General features: G+C 53.1%; 5 protein-coding genes across 5 annotated transcripts; 3 read left to right on the plus strand and 2 right to left on the minus strand.

Annotated features, from left to right (window-relative positions):
* Positions 1 to 643: 643 nt before the first annotated feature.
* Positions 644 to 4,296, minus strand: STEHIDRAFT_125537 (uncharacterized protein). Its single transcript, XM_007309868.1, has 5 exons — positions 3,732 to 4,296; positions 3,474 to 3,639; positions 2,969 to 3,340; positions 2,465 to 2,745; positions 644 to 2,293 (listed from the first exon to the last, which is right to left on the minus strand). The coding sequence occupies exons 1-5, from the start codon at positions 4,210 to 4,212 to the stop codon at positions 1,281 to 1,283; spliced, it is 2,313 nt and encodes a 770-aa protein (XP_007309930.1). The 5' UTR covers positions 4,213 to 4,296; the 3' UTR covers positions 644 to 1,280.
* A 1,144-nt stretch (positions 4,297 to 5,440) lies between these two features.
* Positions 5,441 to 11,943, plus strand: STEHIDRAFT_86620 (threonine dehydratase I). Its single transcript, XM_007309869.1, has 10 exons — positions 5,441 to 5,943; positions 6,058 to 6,645; positions 6,716 to 6,935; positions 7,121 to 7,386; positions 8,967 to 9,062; positions 9,238 to 10,692; positions 10,752 to 10,897; positions 10,963 to 11,012; positions 11,074 to 11,354; positions 11,428 to 11,943. Exons 1-6 carry the CDS (start codon positions 5,592 to 5,594, stop codon positions 9,372 to 9,374), a joined length of 1,659 nt encoding a protein of 552 aa, XP_007309931.1. The 5' UTR covers positions 5,441 to 5,591; the 3' UTR covers positions 9,375 to 10,692; positions 10,752 to 10,897; positions 10,963 to 11,012; positions 11,074 to 11,354; positions 11,428 to 11,943.
* Positions 11,944 to 13,389: 1,446 nt separating this feature from the next.
* Positions 13,390 to 14,442, plus strand: STEHIDRAFT_172258 (uncharacterized protein; the record flags this gene model as incomplete). The annotated part of the gene is made up of 5 exons (XM_007309870.1): positions 13,390 to 13,494; positions 13,568 to 13,697; positions 13,757 to 13,848; positions 13,909 to 14,013; positions 14,081 to 14,442. The coding sequence occupies exons 1-5, from the start codon at positions 13,452 to 13,454 to the stop codon at positions 14,440 to 14,442; spliced, it is 732 nt and encodes a 243-aa protein (XP_007309932.1). The 5' UTR covers positions 13,390 to 13,451.
* A 1,659-nt stretch (positions 14,443 to 16,101) lies between these two features.
* Positions 16,102 to 16,582, plus strand: STEHIDRAFT_67181 (uncharacterized protein; the record flags this gene model as incomplete). Its single annotated transcript, XM_007309541.1, has 2 exons — positions 16,102 to 16,162; positions 16,239 to 16,582. Coding segments are annotated over 2 exons (405 nt in total), but the record flags the coding sequence as incomplete, so codon positions are not given.
* Positions 16,583 to 16,698: 116 nt separating this feature from the next.
* Positions 16,699 to 18,905, minus strand: STEHIDRAFT_104720 (APG6-domain-containing protein). Its single transcript, XM_007309871.1, has 6 exons — positions 18,856 to 18,905; positions 17,970 to 18,805; positions 17,708 to 17,915; positions 17,559 to 17,647; positions 17,266 to 17,478; positions 16,699 to 17,192 (listed from the first exon to the last, which is right to left on the minus strand). The coding sequence occupies exons 1-6, from the start codon at positions 18,892 to 18,894 to the stop codon at positions 17,060 to 17,062; spliced, it is 1,518 nt and encodes a 505-aa protein (XP_007309933.1). The 5' UTR covers positions 18,895 to 18,905; the 3' UTR covers positions 16,699 to 17,059.
* Between the last annotated feature and the right edge of the window lie 20 nt (positions 18,906 to 18,925).

The raw sequence follows: 18,925 nt of genomic DNA on the forward strand, positions 1-18,925 counted from the left end.
CGAGAACTAGGATATAGATCAAAAGTAATGCTACTCGATATAGGGGAATTGGGGCTCTCATAAGATATACGCACCTTGACCTGGCTGGACATTAAATAACTGTTATGTATGAGCAGGATGAGCGACTCGGCGATACCTGTCGTCCACAATGCTCACGATGAGGGACGGAGAGCAGCACTGTCAACGTACCAGAAGTACCCGACCGGAAAATACGGGCCTTGCCGGACTCCTTTCCCTTGACTGCCAGCGTTGGCGACATTCTCGAGAAACAAGAAAGAGATGGGAAGAAAGTCGTGGTACGCAGCGTCGATGAACTTCAAAAAAGGTTTAGTGAAGGAGTCGTCTTTGCAGTGAGAGTCTGAGACACGAGCAAGAGATGGGTATGACGTCGGGAACCGCGCCACTACTGTTTGCCGAGCTCTGGAACGGGCAGCGTGGGAGATGCAAATTACCCCGTTTTGGAAGGCGAGTAGCGATTTCGTCCACGTCCACAACCTGCTCCTAAACGGACCAGGTATCTACGAATTCGTATTCCATTCGATCATCCGACTAACAGTGCACGCATACACAGACAAAGACAAAGACGAGGGACTCCCCAAAGTTCAAACCCCAAGAAAGAAAAAGGTGTATACGGGTAGAAAGAAAAAGAAAACTCAGAACAGAAAGAAAAGCAGGGTAGGTCAGGACCCGACAGGCCTAGGACTGGTCAGGATCCGTCCGAGTCAGGACTCAGGACTACGACTGAACTGCGGGAGAAGCGAGGAGGGGAGAAATGATGATGGTGATGATGATGATGATGATATAATGTAGATAACAGTGATAGTAGCAGTACAAGGCGAGCGAGGCAAGGCATCAGGCATCAGGCATCGATGGGTCGTGCAGACTTGGACGGGCATGGGAGGCATGGGCATGGGAAGGGTAGCAGCATGGAGAACGGAGGACGGAGGACGGAGAGGGGAGGGAACAACAGACGCGAGGGGAGAACGGGACGGAAAAAGCAGGGGTGCGGGAGATCAAGGTCAAGACGTGGAAGATCTAAACAAGAGGAAGGAAGAAGAAGAAGAAGGCGTGGGAGCACACACAATAGAAGGAAGAATAGGGATATATAAACAATGATGAGGATAAAAGTGAGTAGACTAAAATGCTATGGATGGCTGGATGAATGGATGGAAGGTGGAGTGGAGGGGTGAACGAGGAACGATGCACGGGGAGAAAGGGAGGGATAAGCATCAAAGCATCACAGCAGATGGAACCAGGAAAGGACGAGTGAGTAGAAGAGGTCATGAAGCCCCTGCCCTCCTCTCCCTCGTTTTTGCCGCCCCCGGCCCAAACTTCTCCTGAAACGAGATCAACTCCTCCATCAACTCCTCCATCATCCTCATCGACGACGTCTCTTCGCTCGCTCCCCCACCCAGTCTCGCCACCTTCTCCTGCAAAGGCGACTCCACCAACGGTGCTCCATCTTCTCCGAAGACCATACCCTCATCCGCAGGGAGAGCCGTATTCTCCTTCACAACCGCCCTCAACGCTTCCCGCCTTTTCGTCCTCTCCATATCATTCGCCTGCTCCCTCCCAACCCAATCAATCAGCGCCTTCACCCTCTTATTCATATCTCCCACGCTCATCCTCTTCCCGGGCCACTTCACCTTCACCCCCCTCTCCATCGTCCTCTCCATCGACTCTCCCCTCCCTGCATGCCCGTGCCCATGTCCGTGTCCGTGTCCATGTCCGTGTCCCAGCCCAAAGCCCGTCCCAGTCGAGGAACCGAACCCCGAACCCGGCACTTCGAGCGGCCTCGGAACCTCCGTCGGCAATATATGTTCCAAATGCGCCAGATAATCCGGTAGGTTCCAAGACGTGAGCAACGACTGCTGCGAAACAAAATACGCATGCGAGTTCAGATACGCTCTCGCTCCCTGTCCCCCTCCACCTCCCACACTCCCTCCCCCTCCACCACTGTTCGGACCTCCACCTCCACTGACAGAGGAATTCTGGGCAGCGGCCTGAGCCCTCGACGACGGCGTCCGCGTCAAGACACCAGGTGTCCCGGGCCCGTCTTCCGCACCGGCGTTAAGGATGTTGTTGTTACCGCTGGTCGCGTTATTGGCGTTATTTCCTCCTCTGGAAGCGCGCGCCGAGTCTTGTTTAGCGCCAGCGCTGCCGCCTCCGCCGCCCGCTCCACGACGCGAGGGCGTGGACGTATTCTTCGAGCGTGCGTTGTTGTTGGACGTGCGTCGGGAGTTGCTGGGTCCAGCGGATGAAGAAGCGTTGGCCGGTAGATTCGCCGCTGTACCTAAATATGGACCCACACATCACATCACCAGCCACATCAAACATCACGTGTCAGCAACGCGTTCCGAGCACTTCAAACTCAAAACAAAGTGTGCACCAAAAAGGAGGGAGATAAAACACGAAACAAAGTCGGGTAGGTGGGCACAGGAAAGGGAAAAAAACTCCAACACACCTCCTTCCTCGTATTCGGCCGCCGCGATTTCTTGCTGTTGCTGCACAGCGGACTTTCGACCTCCTCTCCGCCGAGATGCGGCAGCAGCCTTGGGGGCCGGGGGAGGCATGCTGGCAGATGCGTTCTTGTTGGTGGGGATAGGGGCGCTTGGCGTCACGTCACGTTGCTCCTGCGCTGCGCTGGACGGAGCGGGGACGGCGGCGGCGGCGGCGGTAGCAGCGCTGATGGCGGCGTGATGGTCTGAGGGCGTAGAGGAAGACCTCGTCCGCTTATTCGATTCGCTAATGGTAGCGAGTGATGAGAAGAGAACGGGCGAACGGGAGAACGAGCACGGCACGGGGTATCGGGGTCGAGGTCATTTCAGGTCATCATGTCATATGTAGAAGAAGGGGAAGGAAGAAGTCAGCGCGTGAGACTTTTTGGGTTGGTGCGTGGCGAGGGGGCGAGTGGGTAATAAAAGAAAAAGAGGTAGGTAGGCAAAAATAAAGCGGTCAGGGTACGCACAGGAACGCATCCTCCTCGGTCCTCTTTCGCTTCTTCCGTCCGTTGGGCGCCTCCATCGATGGGCCAGCTCCAGGACCGGGCGTAGACGCCGACGGTGCTGGTTGCTGATCGTCATTGGCGTCTCCGTGCCCGTTCACACTGCCACTGACAGAGGCGGAAGATCGTTTGGTATCGCGAGCGGCTTCAATTGCGGTGGCCTCCATGATCGCCTTCAGGCTTTCGTCGTAGGCAGCATCGCGGCTGTTCATCGTATTGCGGCGTTTGGGGGGTTTGAGCAATTGGGTGGGCGAGTGCGATCGCGAGTTGCGTTGGACGGAGGTGGGATTATGGTGGGATGCGGCGGAGGAGTGACGAGGGCGTTTGGCGAGCCTCCTGGTGTGGGGAGGATCGTTGTCAGGATGTTTGTTTTTGAGAGGATGACTTCGGTGGCGCGTCGGGGATGACGGCGGCACAGAAGGGGGCGAGAACGAAATAGAGGGGAGGTTGATTGGGAAGGAGAACGTACTTGAGAAGGTCTTGGTGAAGTTCAGGTTTGCATTGCTCACAGTAGTAGTCGCGGTTTTTCAGCTCTTCCGCGTCGTTATAGCCCATACAGAGACCATGCTGCCAGACATTACAGATCTCGCACATTACCATGAACTCTCCTGCATCGGCATCATCGTCGCCATTGCCTGAACAAAACAAGACGAAAAAGTCGAGATGAGAAAAGAGGGGAGAAAAGACGCGAATCGCGAAGAGAGCAAAAGTGGAGAAATCGACGTACCGGTGCTGCCGCAGACGCACCGCGTAACTGAGTCCTCCTCCGGCGGAGCGTCGAGGAGATCCATGGCCACGTCCGTGGGCGTATCGATCTGAGGAGAGAGAAACTCGACTGGAATCTCCTCGATGACGAGTCTATCTTTTTCCTTCCCCTTGCGCTTGGAGCGACCGTTCTGGGCGGCGACGGAGGGGGCTACCGTGTTTGGGCCGTTCTTGTGGGGCTCGTCCAGAGCAGTGTCGTCCGTTCCGTCGCGTTTGTTGCGTTTGTTGCGAGACGAACTGTTGGTGGATGTGAGTGCCGGTCTGTGGTTGTTGCCTTGAGCGTTGTGGGCCGGGGCGCCGTTGTTGGTCGGGGTGTTGGCGAGGTCGGGGGCAGAGTCTGGGGATGTCGAGGTGGATGTCGAGTGTGACGGTGCGGAGCGACGGCCTGAACGACGAGTTTCGCGAGGGGAGAGCGGGGGGCCCATCGTCGCCGTCTGAGCCATGGGTGGTGAAAGGGGAAGGGCGAAGGAGGGCCGTGCGCTCTCTCTCAGACAAATGACCTCCGCGATCTGGTCACCAAACTCTCCCACGGCCCTTCTCTTCCTCTGCTCTTCCATCTCCTCTCCGCCCGCCCCCGCACCCCCCCGTCCTCATCGTCCTCCCTCTCTTTCTCCCTCCCAGCTCAACGGTACGAACGGCGAGGTCGATGGCCGTCGTGGGCTCTCCGGCGTGCCCCCCATGTCCCCTCCTAACCCCGTCATCCTCACTCCATCTATCCCGCCCCTTCCCTCTCATCCCCTGTGGCCCTCCAGAGCTCCATCGCTCGAAGAACCCATCTGCGCTCTCTTTTCTCTGTCGATGTCGGTACGCTCTCTGTCTCTCCTCCCCTCGCCCATTTAAACCCGCATCGATTGGCGACCTCTGCATTTCGCGCGCCGTATCCGTTTCGGCTCCGATCCGATCACGTGAGTTTTGCATGATCTCGCAACGCGTCGCGTCACGCGTCTTGACCATATTTCCGCAACGCGCGATGGACGTGTCTTTTTGGTACGGGAAGAGCTATGCGAAGATTTGGTGGTGCGTCGTCTCTGTCTTAGTCTAGCTTAAGGCGATGGTGGGCAATTAGGTGGTTGTAGATGGAGGGGGTGGGCTGGTATGAGGTGGGAATGACATAGGGCCATCGTGAATGCTCGTATGTTTAAGTATCACTGCAATTAGAAATGAAATACCCGTGTCCACAGTCTCCTCTGTCGAGCAGTCACCCGAATGGCAACAGCGAAGAACCTGCATATCGGCACAACGAAAGAGACTCGTTTGGAAGGGCCCGTAGTCTGATAGCCTGGAAATTCAGCCCATGCTTCATCGATGGGACGGGCTCCCAATATTCATCTTCAAAGCGTACGTTTGGCTGGCTGGACACCAAATAGTAAGGTATGTTAAAAATCCCTCGATCAAGATACGTATTGATGTGCGAACATGCGCATGGAACGAGTCAACGTTCCGTGCTCGTAACGGGGTTGAAAACACCCTGGCGTATGGCGTGTAGCCCAGCGAGTGTCGTAGTACATAAACCTACCGAATAGAAGGCTGCCAACCCAACACGAAAGGAAAGCAAGAATAATCTCGGAGGTTGAGACTGACGACGGGCCACACAATACTTCGACGATCGGGAATAGCCGGGTGCCACAACGATTTTTCCACTGACCATGATCGAGTCAACTTTGAAGTTGAGTCGTACTTACAGCTCTAACCGTCCTGCACACAGTCTATCGTTCGCCTCGGCAAAAGTAACTCTACAAAACTACGTATCTGACCTGGATAGACCTAGAGCAAACCTGAGCACTCATAAAACGGAGCCTGCTAAGCCACAAACCCTCCAAACATGACTTCCCAAACGAACGAATACAGCTCGCACGCCCCCGAACCCATCCCCACCCCATCCTCATCCAGCACATCGCCCTCAACACCATGGCCCCGTCTCGGCGCACACAACGTCCTCCCATCCGGCCATCCCGACTACCTCCGCCTCATCCTCTCCTCCAAAGTCTACGACATCCTCTCCGAGACCCCGCTCGTGCATGCGCCCAACCTGAGCGCGAAGCTCGGGAACCAGGTGTATTTGAAGAGGGAGGATCTGCAGGAGGTGTTCAGTTTTAAGATACGGGGGGCGTATAATTTCATGGCGAGTCTGACGGAGGAGGAGAGGTGGAAGGGCGTCGTTACGTGCAGTGCCGGTTAGTTGTGCGTTCTCACTTCTCATCTCAACCCATCCATCCTCCCATTCTCTCCATCCAAGAAACTCACACAGAACAACCTTGGTCCTGGTTTTGATTCCGTGAATAATGCAGGCAATCACGCCCAAGGCGTCGCCCTCTCCGGCTCCAGACTCGGCATCCCCTGCACCATCGTCATGCCCAAAGGCACCCCCAGCATCAAAACCCGCAACGTCTCCCGCCTCGGCGCCAAAGTCGTCCTACACGGCTCAGACTTCGACGAAGCCAAAGCCGAATGCGCGCGCCTCGCCTCCGCGCACGGCCTCATCTTCGTGCCCCCCTACGACGACCCGCTCGTCATCGCCGGCCAAGGAACAGTCGGGATGGAGATCCTGAAGCAGACGCCCGATTCCCAGAGCCTCGATGCGGTTTTTGCGGCGGTCGGTGGTGGGGGGTTGGTTGCGGGTATATGTGAGTATGTGAAGAGGATTGGGAGTCCGGAGACGAGGGTGTTTGGCGGGGAGACGTTCGATGGGGACGCGATGGAGAGGAGTTTGAGGGAGGGGAGGAGGGTGACGTTGGATGATGTGGGGCCGTTTAGTGATGGGACGGCGGTGAGGATCGTGGGTGAGGAGCCGTTCAGGGTCTGTAAGGAGCATTTGGACGGGGTCGTGAAGGTGGATAACGACGAGATCTGCGCGGCCATTAAGGATATCTTCGAAGGTACGTACACCACCTCTATTCTCTGGCCTTGTCTCACGATCTACAACGTCTGTTTTCTATCTACCTGCAGAGACACGGTCCATCACAGAGCCCGCAGGCGCACTCGGACTCGCATGTCTAAAACGTTACATAGTCGAAAACAAGCTCGTCGGCGCAGGGAAGAAGTTCGTCGCCGTCGTCAGCGGTGCGAATATGAACTTTGACAGGCTCAGGTTCGTCGCTGAGCGTGCAGAGCTCGGTGAAGGGAGGGAATGCCTTTTGACCGTTGACATACCCGAACGACCGGGAAGGTCAGTCCGTCCGTCCCCCTTTGACGCTTTCATTTCGGTCGTTGTGCGCTATCGCCGTCCGATTCATTCATACTTTCCGAGATCTGTGACTCCTCTCCTCTTACCGCACACCATGTTGTTTTCCCTCCTCGCATACTACCTTCCTCTCCCTCATCTACTCTCAAACTAACTCACCGACCCCACAGTTTCTTCGCCCTCCACACAATAATCCACCCCCGCGCCGTCACCGAATTCGCCTACCGCTACTCCTCCTCCTCTCGCGCGCACATCTTCCTCTCCTTCAAACTCGAGACACTCGACCGAGCCTCCGAAGTCGCGGATCTGCTCGCGGCGATGGAGAGGCAGGAGATGAAGGGGTACGATATTAGTGATGATGAGATGGCGAAGACGCATGCGAGGTATATGATTGGGGGGACGTCAGATGTGGGGGATGAGAGGTTGTTTAGGTTTGGTGAGTTTTTCTTTCTTTTCTTTGGCTTGCCGTTTTTTTTTTTGGCGTGGTTGCCTTTTTTGCGTGGTTGCTTGCCCGCTTGCGTGGGTTTTTCTTGTTGCACGCTTGGGCGTGTATGCGATCGGGACTTGGGACTTCGTTCGTACGCCGACAACGCGCGAACGAGCGGGCGGATGGGTGGCGTTCTCGCTTGTTCATTCCCCGTCTCCTCGTCGCTCGCCTTCCATTTACGCCTCGCCTCCATACCCGCCCCTGCACTTGCATGTTTCTCTTTCACATTTCCTTCCGCGGAAGGAGAACGCAAGCAAGCATATCCAACGCCAACGCAATGCAGTGCAACGCTACGTTCTTTCAGCCCTGACATTTTAGCTCGTGATGCAGGCTACTTGGCTAGCGTATCCTGCCTTGCGCTGTCTTGCATCCGAATCATCTGAATCTTGCTCAACGTCATGACATGATATATTCGGGCTTGTGGCACCGCGGTTGCGGTGCGATCGCCTGTGCAGCTGCTCTGGGTGGGGTCGAAATCGAACTCTATGATACTCAACTACTTTTTGTGAATGATATTCAATCGGCGGTTCCGGCTCACGGCTGCGGTTACTTACGGCCAGGGCCGTGCGCGCTACGAACGCCACATATCGCGTTACGAGCCAATCTGATAATGATAATGCTATGATTGCTGCGTCACCTTCACTTATCTCGCATTTCGCATTAAAACATAAGAGGTACTTTGGTGACTGAGGAGCGGGACGCAGGTTGGAGTGGTCATGACTCGGTTGGTTGGTCGATTTGCGATGCGACTAGGTCACTTGTGCCAGCTAAGTCGCTCTTGGCTTAGCAGCACCAGCACCCTGTGGCTCCTCCTCCTCAGCACCAGCCCTGAGTGTGTTCAGTAGGCCCTGGGCAGCTATGTAATGCGTAATGTGTACGAATGTCGTGCAGGGATTTGTGGTCACATCGCGAGTGATCGGAGAGGAGTAGTAGTGCGGATGGGTCTCGAGTGTCTATGGTGCTGTTCACTTAGTCACCACATAAAATAGACAACCGCCAAATTCGTCAGTGCGGCATCGAAAATCCAATTTATTGAAAGAAAATTCCTGGGCCTTGTTCAAAAAACCTGGGCTTTCCGGAAATCAATAAACAATTCATTTAAATATTATTATTTGGCGGGGGACCGCCAAATTCGAGCGGTGTCAATTTTTTAACTCCTTCAGTTTTGGATATTTTCGAAATCTGTCTTGGGGATTTGTTCCTCTTGTCAAAAGGAGCACTTTTACAAGACAGATAAGAAAATAAGGACGAAATGGCCCGCCTATGTCCGGTTCTCACGCGCTGTTCGCTTTATGCGGTGACTAAGTGAACAGCACCATAGCCGACTGTATATCCATCATCTCATCATCTGGCCATCTAGGGTCTCTGGATCTTTGAGCCTGCATACCTCCGCATTGCAGCCTGTCGTGCATCTCGGTCATTCGTGCACCCCCTCCTGTTTATTCTTAGCCCGTTTAACTCGTATCTCTTTGGTTGTGCTTCGTTTCCTGTGTGCCGTGCTGACACTTTTTTTGTGAATCGGTGCATAGAATTCCCCGAACGACCCGGCGCGTTGCGAAAGTTCCTCTCGTCACTGCACAAAGGATGGAACGTCTCGCTGTTCCACTACCGCAATCACGGGGCCGGTAAGTCCGCGTTCTAACTCATTCCTCTCCCCCCACCCCTCCGTCCGTCTAAATCTCACAACGAGCCGATCTGACCATTCGTATCGTTCTCCTTTAATCTCCGCCCCCTGCATGTGATATGGAATACGGACATGGACATGGACATGGACGTTGAACCCTGCCCCCGCGCGCACAGATCTCGGCAAAGTCCTCGCTGGCATCCAGGCTCCACCGGAAGATTCGGAAAAGTTCGACGCGTTCTTGAAGGAGCTCGGATATCCGTACGTCGAGGAGACGGAGAACCCGGTGTATAAGCGGTACATGCGCTCCTAGAAGCACGTATGCATTCCGGGCGAGCAGGCAGGCAAGGAAGGAAGGAAGAAAGGAAATTCGTAAGGTGACACTAGTAAAAAGTCAAACTAGTTACTAGTAGCGGCGTGCAGTATTACATACAATAATGATACATCGCCTCGGCTCGAGCTTCGAGGGTGGGAGGGCCCAGAGTGAGGGAGCCGAGAAAGATGAAGAGATGAAGAGACGTGGAAGCGAACTGGAAGGAAGGGAGAACATAGATTGTACACTGTACAGACAACCGAGTCGGAGGCGAGCACGACGTGTATGTATTTACCTGTATTTACAGGTACGTAGACGGGGTGAATGTATACAGCCAGAGCAGTGATCAAGAGTAAGATGAGAGTGTATGGGATACAAATAGGTGAGGATCATGAACAGCAGACCGAGCGACCGAAAGAGCAAAGGAGGAAGAAGAAAAAAGGCAGAAGAAACTGAAAACCACGCATGTACTATGTCTGAAATCTGAAAGTAAAGGGAGATGAAAGATGAAGATAGAGGAAAGTCGTGATCGTGATCGTGAAAATGTGGAGGAAGAAACCGATTACATGACAGCAGCCGTCCGCGGCCTCTTCCTGTTGACGTTGAGGAACTTGACCACTTTAAAGTTGAACACCGAACGGACGTTCTCCTTGAACGACCGTCTCGACGCCTCGCTGCTCGTCGGCGACACAGGCGACACAGGAGTGATCGTACCAGAGTGGGGTCTCTTGAGGATCTGGATCGGCGCGGGAGGCGCCTTCCTGCGAGGGAGAGGTACTGTCGTCGTCAACGTCAACGTCGAGACGTCTGAATCCCGAACGGCCTCCAGCGATTCTATCGCGTTGATCGCCATCGCCGTCGTCAATCCCCGATTCCCAATCTTCACCCCTGACGATCCATACTTGTATACCCATCCCGCCTCCCACCCTCCATCCTCGCTCTGCAACCGCAACAGCAGCCGCATATCGAGCTCATCCCTCACACCAACCGTCGCGCATGCTAGAACGCGCATCGCCAGTGCCAACGCGTCCCCAGCCGCCCCTATCCGTTCCCGCAGCCGTTCCTTCAAAACCGGCTTGAGCTTCGCGTGTAGCTTCTCGTCGTCCGTGCTCTCGAGTAGGCGACTGACGAAGTACAGGAAACATTCTGCCGTCTCGTAATAGCGCGTTCCGTCGAGGTACGCGCGGTGTTGGAGTACGCCGTGTACCCACTCCAGAGTGGGACGAAGTTCGCTTCCGCGGCCGTGTGAGTAGAAGAGGCTCAGTACGTTCACGCAGACGACGGGATCGATGCGAGGTCGTCCGTGATCGAAGTATGTCTGAAGAGGATCCGAATTAGGTATATTGATAATGAAAGGAGGAGTCGCAAAGGGCTTACCATGACGATACCGTCCTCATTGCGGTATTGCAGTATTTCGTTCATTACTAGTCGAGCCGTCTGGTCGTCCGCGTGAGTGACAGTCAGCCCTATTGACGTCGTGTCAAGGTCGTATGGGAATGTTTCAGTCGTAAGTGCGGGTGCCTCTGCCATCGCGGGGAAAAGTAAGGTTCAGTTGGCGTCAATTGGCTGGGAAGATGGAGTGCGTTACCTCGGAAGAAATTCCACTTGGTCGGATGATGTACAAAATTTACAAGAGATCTATTCGCGTACCCTGTCAGTTATGACCGGCTACAAAGAAGCCAAAGAAGTAGGTACGCACCTGTCTTTTGTGGCCTCCAAGATAAGTAACTGCGCGAAGTTATCCCCGATCTTCTCGCCGGTATCCGTTTCAGAGTCGAGCACCCCGGCTCGCGTCTGGAGAAACCCTCGTGCTCGAGCAACAGGGTCACCGACCAGGTACCTAATCGCCCTCCTGACGTTCTCAGGCCTGTCCCAGACGATGCCGTGAAGGCCGAGAGAGCGTGCAGAGAGGACGTTATCCGGTTTGTCGTCCACAAACACCGTAGTGGCGGGGTCAGCCTCGATTTGATGAAGAACGTGCTGGTTATTACCGAACAAAGAGATCATTATGCGTGAGAAGGCGCTACGATAACAGCTGAGCGAGCATGCATACCTTGAAGAACCCAACGTTTGGCTTCCGCATACCGGCAGCCGCAGACGTGAAGATGTCGTCGAAGACGTCCCACCGTGCAGGCTTCCCCCGCAATACTTCGTAATCGGGTTGAGAAATATTGGACATGGCGTACACTCGAAGCGTCCCTGAAGACTCCTCCTTCAGCGTACGTATGAATTGAATGAACTCGTCGTTGGCCTCTAACGAGGCACATGCATCATCGATGGCTCGGGAAAGCTCCATGGGGCCCAGAGAGTACTGCTCGCTGAGGAGGCGGTAGCATTCTTCTTGAGATATCCGGGCACATTCGTAGAGAGCCCATGTAGGACTGTGTAGAATGGCCTTGAACATACGGGGTGGAATCGACGTGGTGGTTTTGGGAGACCATGACCAGAGAACGTCGCCGAGATCGAAGATGAGGACCGAACAACGAGGTGAGAGAGACATGATATACAGCTTTGTACAGTGAAAAGAGATAGAACCCCGGGACAAGAAAAGACGTGATGGAGGTCGGCGTGGATTGGGCGCAACACATGTGTACACGCAGCGGACGAGGGCTTTATATCCCGGCTGAGAATTGACAATACCGTGCACTAGTAAGCTCAAATTGACCGGGGGTGCCTATAGAAGAAGACGACGGAAGAGATATGCGGTAATAAGAAAACTGAATATGAAATATGCAAGATCACCTCGTGTGGGAGTGGGTCGGTCGATGAAGAAGGGCTGCTGTGCCCCGACCGCCGAGGGAGAAGGGAAAGTTGGCGAAAAGCCTGGTCAGGAACAAATGGTATGTATAACACGTAAAGCAGAAGATACTAGTCTCAATACAAAGGGTAGCCTCGAGGACCTTTGCAGGAGGTGATGATTGGCGACCAAGACAGACTAAGACTTGTTGGGTCCGCTCTTTCCGCAAATTCTCAGTCACGAAGCGGCAAGCGGTCACATTCATGTTAAAGTCCAGAAACTTGAATGCAATGGTTCATGACTGGAACTTCTAGCTGATGACGAGACTGACGCTGACGAGATATACTGATGCGAGTTGTGCAATTCATGTATGTTCTTGACCTGATGTTGGCCACGCAAACACGAGCCCGAGAGCCAGCTGAGCACCGAAGAAACTGTCGAGCGTGAGGAGGTCGGAAAGACACATTGAGGTGCCCGGGATTCCAAGTTACCGCGGCAGAGCGTGAGAAGTCCAGGAATCAGAATTGGTTCCAGCAATTTCAAATGACATAATGAAAGGGTCAAATCTGGAATCTGACGCCGACTCAACGGCGCACTCGACATCGCTACATCGCTACAACCTGGCTGCAACGTTGTCGATGTCTTTGGCGTTTTCTATAACGACGTTCATCCAAGCCCCGCAGAAACATCCACTCCTATTGATTTCTAATAGGCAGGTTAACCTGTCATGGTCCCTTTACGCTCTCGATAGCCTCGGAACCGAGATCGGAATGCCGTACTATCGATCCTGATCTATCCAGAGCAAGTGGCGCTGGTGAACCTGGACTTACGCCTTTTGGATAACTAACACGCTCTGCCGTATTTATGGTGGCTCCAGGAGTAGTCCGTTGGTCGTTGTATGTACCCTTCGATTCTCGTCATGCTTTCGTTGTCGGTCACTCAGTCTTCTTTCCCGGGGCGTCGGATGTTTCAGTATTCAGTAAGTTTCCGGTGTTCAGACCAGCTGCATATGTGGTAAAGTTTCTCAACAAAAGCTGTATCGGTATACCGGTGGCTTTGCGTCTTCGGGAAGTACCTCGCTCGATGGACCGAAACTGTCAGAAAGCTATCTTTCTCACGTTGTACAATATGGTTCCGGACATCTGAAGCTTCCGTTGGCAAATCAAATATTCTGGTACCGCAGGGAAGCATATCCCGGCGCGGTTGACTAGCAATATTCAGACTGTCAGTCCTACCTATAATCCAACCACCGTACCATCCTCAGATCCCCCGGAAGATGGGTATTCGTAACACCGATTCTATCTACTCCCAAACCCGTGCTTACAGCCACGACCCACGCAATGGAATTTTGGTCCTTCCGTTTCTTTCGCCTCTTGTTTATGAGTACGTTCTTCCTTGTTAGGAATTATAAACCCAGACAATCGTCTCGGCCATACTGAATATCTATCACTTCTAGGTCTAGTGGCTTTTGCTTCCATGGCTTGCGTTTCCACTTCTCTCGCGATCTATGATTCCTTCACCCCAAAAGCAAACATCATCGTAGTGACATTTGTCCCGGGAATGTGCTTCCTGCTGGCCACAACGGCGTAGGCGTCTTTAACAGTATTCTGTCGGGTAACATGTCACTAACTCGGTTTTATTATAGTATAACCGCAAAATATCTTTTCACGAGCATCGTTCCCAGGATCCTTGTAGTTGAATGTGCGTGGTGTGTTTGTATGTTGCCGTTTATACTAGGTGAGAAGTCTTCTCAAAGCGAGGTATTGGAGCATATATTGACGGAATATCTTTACTTAGTCTCCGCCCTCGTTTGCTCGGGCCTAAGAGATTCATTCCGTGGCCAAGCCGGCCACGTTCCCTTTGAGGTTATCCACGCGCTATGTTGGGTGCTCACCGGCCTCTGTAAGTTTCGATTTATCTCAGACGCACTAACCATAGCTCCTTCACTGACCTCGCTGTCTATACTTAGTGACAACTTACGCATCCATGGTCATTACTTCAGCATTTTTCACCGCCTTCCTCGTCGACGAAGCTGTCTGGTATCGCGACATGTCCGCCCGTCCAGGCCCACTTCCATTCGCTGTTATCTGGCACAAGCTCCATAATCGTACCGAGGACATAGCGCACCACTGTCTTCTGGGCTGTAGTTGTTCTGAGAAGATATCACCCATCGCGCCAGAACATGCAGCGGCTCTACCTGCGTTGGGTCCTTGGGGTATGATGAACCGGACAACATCAGAACTGCAGCTTCCGAAGAGTGGAAGCATTCCTGTGTTGATGCCCACGGCAATGGAGTGTCAGAGTCATATCAGGATAGGCTTTCAGGTTTGAGCTGGGGTTTCTGGGAACTTGCTGTGCATAACTTATTTTGAATTTTATTCGTGCGTTCTCTCGAGCTGTTATCGTGGACACCCTCGCCACTACATGGCGGTGCACTCCTCCACACACTTCGCCGTATCGTCACTTATGCATCATCCTGCGGATAGCCACGTCAGAATATAGCACACGGCCGAAGACGGCGAATGGGGCGACCTGTACGTCCGCATCGTTCTCTGGCAGCGCAAGGTGGCCCCAGCATCTCCTCGCCACTAGTACAGAAATATCATAGCTTTCCCATTATTTGTCACTGCGAGTATATATCCTGGTAAACAGAATATCAGTACACAGCTCGAGATAAATGCTGATAAAGTCCCGCCTGAACCGCGAGGTAGCCTCGAGGATCCGAGGACAACTCTGGAATTTCAATCAAATATACCCACAATCGCGATGTTTATTCATCGATTTCGTTGACATTTCATCATTATCCGTGATTGTCGTAGTCGGGCTGTCATGGATCACTGCTAATTGCGCACGATGCGGTAGCACGCTGCAAGTGTAGGAGCACCAGATCGAAGTGTCACGAATTGGACTAACGAATGGGCACGAATCAAATCGGAGTGGGTCTTAGATGATGCCGACACTCAAAGCAAGCCACTGATATGGGGTTCCAAGTAACTTGAGGTGAATGGCTGGCTTATACGCACGCTCACGCTCACCATCGAAATGGCCGAGAGAATTATAAGCCAGATTGCGAGGAGTTGTGTGGCGCGCCACATCACTGTACATGTCGTTGCCGCCAAAGTATTGATCCCCATTGCTTTCGACAGCCCTTTCTGTATTCACGGAGCGTGGGTGCACATCACGAGTGCAAATCACGATTCACCGCTGAACAGGACCCGTGGTATTGCCGAAAGGGTCCCGATGAGGCTTAACATAAAATAAGTATCTCGGTTTTTCTTCAAGGTGGACTCCATCATGAAGGACAGGAACTTTCTCGGTAGAGAGCAGCAAGCAAATTATAAACGGTTCTTTGAGTCAAATCATGAAACCTGCCTATTTAATACTCATCATAGAGCCGCAAATACTTCGGGCCCCTCCAATGTGATCATGCTCTCCAGCGATTCGCTCCGCTGTCGACGCGAAGTTTATCCTGGCATGCCGTGGCATCAGACAAAAGCTGGTCAAGATACAGTGAATCATCCAGGAGAAAGTGCCCACCAAACTCACAATGTACGGTAGCTTCGTCTTCATGTTCTTGGCATCCTTCATAGTCGCGGGCAGCGCGCAACAGAACGAATATGGTCAATGTGGAGGAGATGGATGGTGAGTTTCACCACAAGTATCGATGTTGTGATCGGGACAGGTGTTGATACGGTCTTATGTCTACAGGTCGGGCTTGACGACCTGCGTGGCGCCCTTTACCTGCGTTGAGGCAAACGAGTGTTAGTCAAATTCGGCCTGAACACTGCCAAAAGGGTTGCGAACTAATAGCTGATTTGTGACTGTTCAACTTGATGCTCTTCAGACTACTCGCAGTGCCTTCCGGGGTCGGGAACGGCTTCGTCTTCGTCCGTCCCCGTCGCCAGCAGCGCACCAGCCTCGAGTTCGTCCGCCACAACGGCACCCACGTCTACCGTGGCGTCGACCACGACGTCTTCAGCCGCAAGTCCTACCGGTTCTCAGATCCGCTCGGACCAAGACCCCGTTTTCCATTTCTACCTGCAAAACCAAGGTGTGCACTCTTAGCAGAGATGATGAAATGCGAGGACTGACCGGACTCTTCCGAACCATCTTATGTGGCACCTCAGACGGTGTGCCCGTTCTAGGTCCTGAAGACACCTCAGGCTACTTCGTCATAGACGGCACCATCGCTCTCAGCAGTACCACAGGCGACTCCCCTCTCTATCTCAATGTAGACGAATCAGCTACGGCGTCGTACAAACCGTTGACGTTGAATACGACTGCGACGACAACCGACTGGGGTTTGGAAGGCGATACGATCATCACGACGGATCCGAGACAGTTGAATTTCTTGGTATGCGCGACCAGTGACGCGAATGTGTGGAGTGTCTATTTGCAGGAGGGGAACGATGTGCCGTCAGGAGAGACGTGCTCGAATGATATTTCGCTACATTTGCCGTGTTTGTGTTGAGATGTCGTCAGAAAAATAGGTGATGGAGGCACGATTTTGTATACTGCTTACCGTTAATTGATGCATTATCCCGACCCCATTGGCTACCCGATGAAAGATTGATATGGGCCTCCGTCAGTTAGTTCCCTAGAGAACCACCCTCACAATCGATTGGACACTCAACCATAGGACTTAAGACCTCAAAACAGAATTGGCATAGAACATATCACCTAGTCGAGATAACAATGGGTCAAGCCATATTGATCAAGCGCCACCGCGAGCGGTGGGCAAAAATTCAGAATACAACAAGATCTCCACTCGCCGCATACTGAATCCATAGTACTGGTCAGTGGACCACGCAGATCATGAAAGAAGTAGATAGTAAGTAGATATCGGAAGGAAACGGACGAAGGGCCTCGCTGATGAGGATGAAATAGAAGCCTCAACGGAGGCAAACATACACGGAGGAATCAGACGACGCCGATATGATATTGACGTTTACCCCACATTTGTCGTCCACTTCAAGAGAAGCTTCAGTGCCAACAGAACGTGACGCAAGGCCCGCGTCCAAGCCTCTTCTTGGCTGAACTGAAGCTTGACGGAGGCTTCTCCTATCTTGTCCTTGACGATTCTGAAAGGCAAGTCGCTCAGGGTCAGACATGTCCTAAGAAACAAAGGTGATGACAACAAGCGAGAGAACGAACTGGTGTGGAAACTCTACGCTTGGATCCTGCGACTTTGCCCAGTCGATGATCTGCTTCAGGCACTCGAGGAACGCTACCATGGCGAAGTCGAACCGTCGATTGTGGAGCAATCGACCAAGGTGCAGATCACCAGAGCCATGAAGCTCGTATGTCGCCTTGTCGCCGGAGATTCGCTCGATACGAGAGAAGGAACCCATGGGAACAAGACGGTAACTGCACATCCGGGACAACATAAGATTAGTCACGACGGCGCAGATAAATGAGAGACCAAAAGACGGTGGAAGGACACCCACTTCTCGAACGTGAAATCAAGTTTGCGGGCGATGGTGTAGAGCAGAAGTAACGTCTGTCCCCATGCTGCATTGATTTCCGCCCATTCCACCTTTTGACAACACGAGTATCAATATATTTGTGTAAAAGGTAACAGAGGAGGGGTACTTACTGGAACTCCTGGCACTCTGCCCAAACGGAGTCCATTAATAGTTCCGAAGACACCGTCGTGCCCGATGCAAAAAGCATCGTTGTAAACGTTTGTACGCTCGAGGCGATCCAGTGTGGCCGAGTCCGCCGCATACGCGGCTCGTAGCGCAGCCAGCTGTGAGTTCTGTTCGGCTGATTTCAAGAGGTGTGCATTGTGTGCTCGCCAGAACCTAGTGAACGTTGTCTCAATAGAGGACTGAGAGTAATAGTAGCATAAGACGTACTCTTCCTCCTCTTCTTCTAACGCCTTTTCCTCCATTTCCAGCGCCCTCATTTCATCGGCGAGCTGCTCCCTCTCCCTTTCCGCCTCCCTCAACTGATCGACAGCAATCCTCTCGTCCTCCTTCAATCTCTCAATCCGACGTTCGGCCTCCTCCTTCGACAATCCATCCTTCTCCCGCTCCCTCTCCTTCCTCACTTCCTTCTCATACGCAATATATCCATCTCTCTCCTTCTTCGTCTCCTCTAGTTGCCTCGTTAGATTCGACATCAATATATGTGTGCATTCGGAGCATAGTGGATGGTCAACGTCCGTACGGGTCGATATGAGGTTCAACAACTTTTGCGTTGACCTGAGATGATGCGATAAAGGTGAAGGATTCGAAGGCATTGAATTGTGACGATCGCCTTGCCCGTCTCCTTCGCCACCGCTCCCACCAGACGAAGAGCCTCTCCCTCCACTGGCCCCATTCAAACCAATCCCATTCGCATTCCCCAGCGCCCTGCTCCTGTGACCCTGGGGTGATGAGGGGTCTGTTGACGGAATATTTCTGATGACACTATCCTGCAATAGTACGAAGCTTTCGTTTGGACCTAGCGCGCGCTGTGGTTGTTTGCCCTGTGCGCGAGGAGACAAGGACATGCCATGACCATTGGGTCTGACTCCATTGGCTTGTGCAGACGCTAGCCATGCAGCTTTGACGGATGGAGAGGCAGGTAATTGAGCCAATTGGTCGGCCTCAGACGAAGGTGGATGGTAGCCTGTGTTGAGATGGGAGGGAAGGGAGCCTACGATCATGTCATAGGCTGACGGAGCCAGGTCGACGAGGGACGAGTCTAACTGTCGATGGTAATGAGACACATCCTGGTGGGGATTTTGAGTCTACATACCTGTAGAGGGGCCTTGCACTTCTGACATACGAACGCCATGACTGCTTTCCTTTGAAGGGCTACAGGTAAG

The sequence above is a fragment of the Stereum hirsutum genome (genome assembly GCF_000264905.1).
Source record: "Stereum hirsutum FP-91666 SS1 unplaced genomic scaffold STEHIscaffold_18, whole genome shotgun sequence".
Taxonomy (NCBI): domain Eukaryota; kingdom Fungi; phylum Basidiomycota; class Agaricomycetes; order Russulales; family Stereaceae; genus Stereum; species Stereum hirsutum.

What these genes read in the sequence shown, in the direction of transcription:
- STEHIDRAFT_125537 (XM_007309868.1), bottom strand. Translation starts at nt 4,212, where the DNA reads ATGGCTCAGACGGCGACGATGGGCCCCCCGCTCTCCCCTCGCGAAACT. An exon ending in GTGCGTCTGCGGCAGCACCG is followed by an intron (nt 3,640 to 3,731) that starts GTACGTCGATTT and finishes TGTTTTGTTCAG; the next exon opens with GCAATGGCGACGATGATGCC. An exon ending in ACCGAGGAGGATGCGTTCCT is followed by an intron (nt 2,746 to 2,968) that starts GTGCGTACCCTG and finishes CGCTACCATTAG; the next exon opens with CGAATCGAATAAGCGGACGA.
- STEHIDRAFT_86620 (XM_007309869.1), top strand. Translation starts at nt 5,592, where the DNA reads ATGACTTCCCAAACGAACGAATACAGCTCGCACGCCCCCGAACCCATC. An exon ending in CATTAAGGATATCTTCGAAG is followed by an intron (nt 6,646 to 6,715) that starts GTACGTACACCA and finishes ATCTACCTGCAG; the next exon opens with AGACACGGTCCATCACAGAG. An exon ending in CTACCGCAATCACGGGGCCG is followed by an intron (nt 9,063 to 9,237) that starts GTAAGTCCGCGT and finishes CCGCGCGCACAG; the next exon opens with ATCTCGGCAAAGTCCTCGCT.
- STEHIDRAFT_104720 (XM_007309871.1), bottom strand. Translation starts at nt 18,894, where the DNA reads ATGGCGTTCGTATGTCAGAAGTGCAAGGCCCCTCTACAG. An exon ending in CTTGATTTCACGTTCGAGAA is followed by an intron (nt 17,479 to 17,558) that starts GTGGGTGTCCTT and finishes CCGGATGTGCAG; the next exon opens with TTACCGTCTTGTTCCCATGG. An exon ending in AGCGTAGAGTTTCCACACCA is followed by an intron (nt 17,193 to 17,265) that starts GTTCGTTCTCTC and finishes CTTGCCTTTCAG; the next exon opens with AATCGTCAAGGACAAGATAG.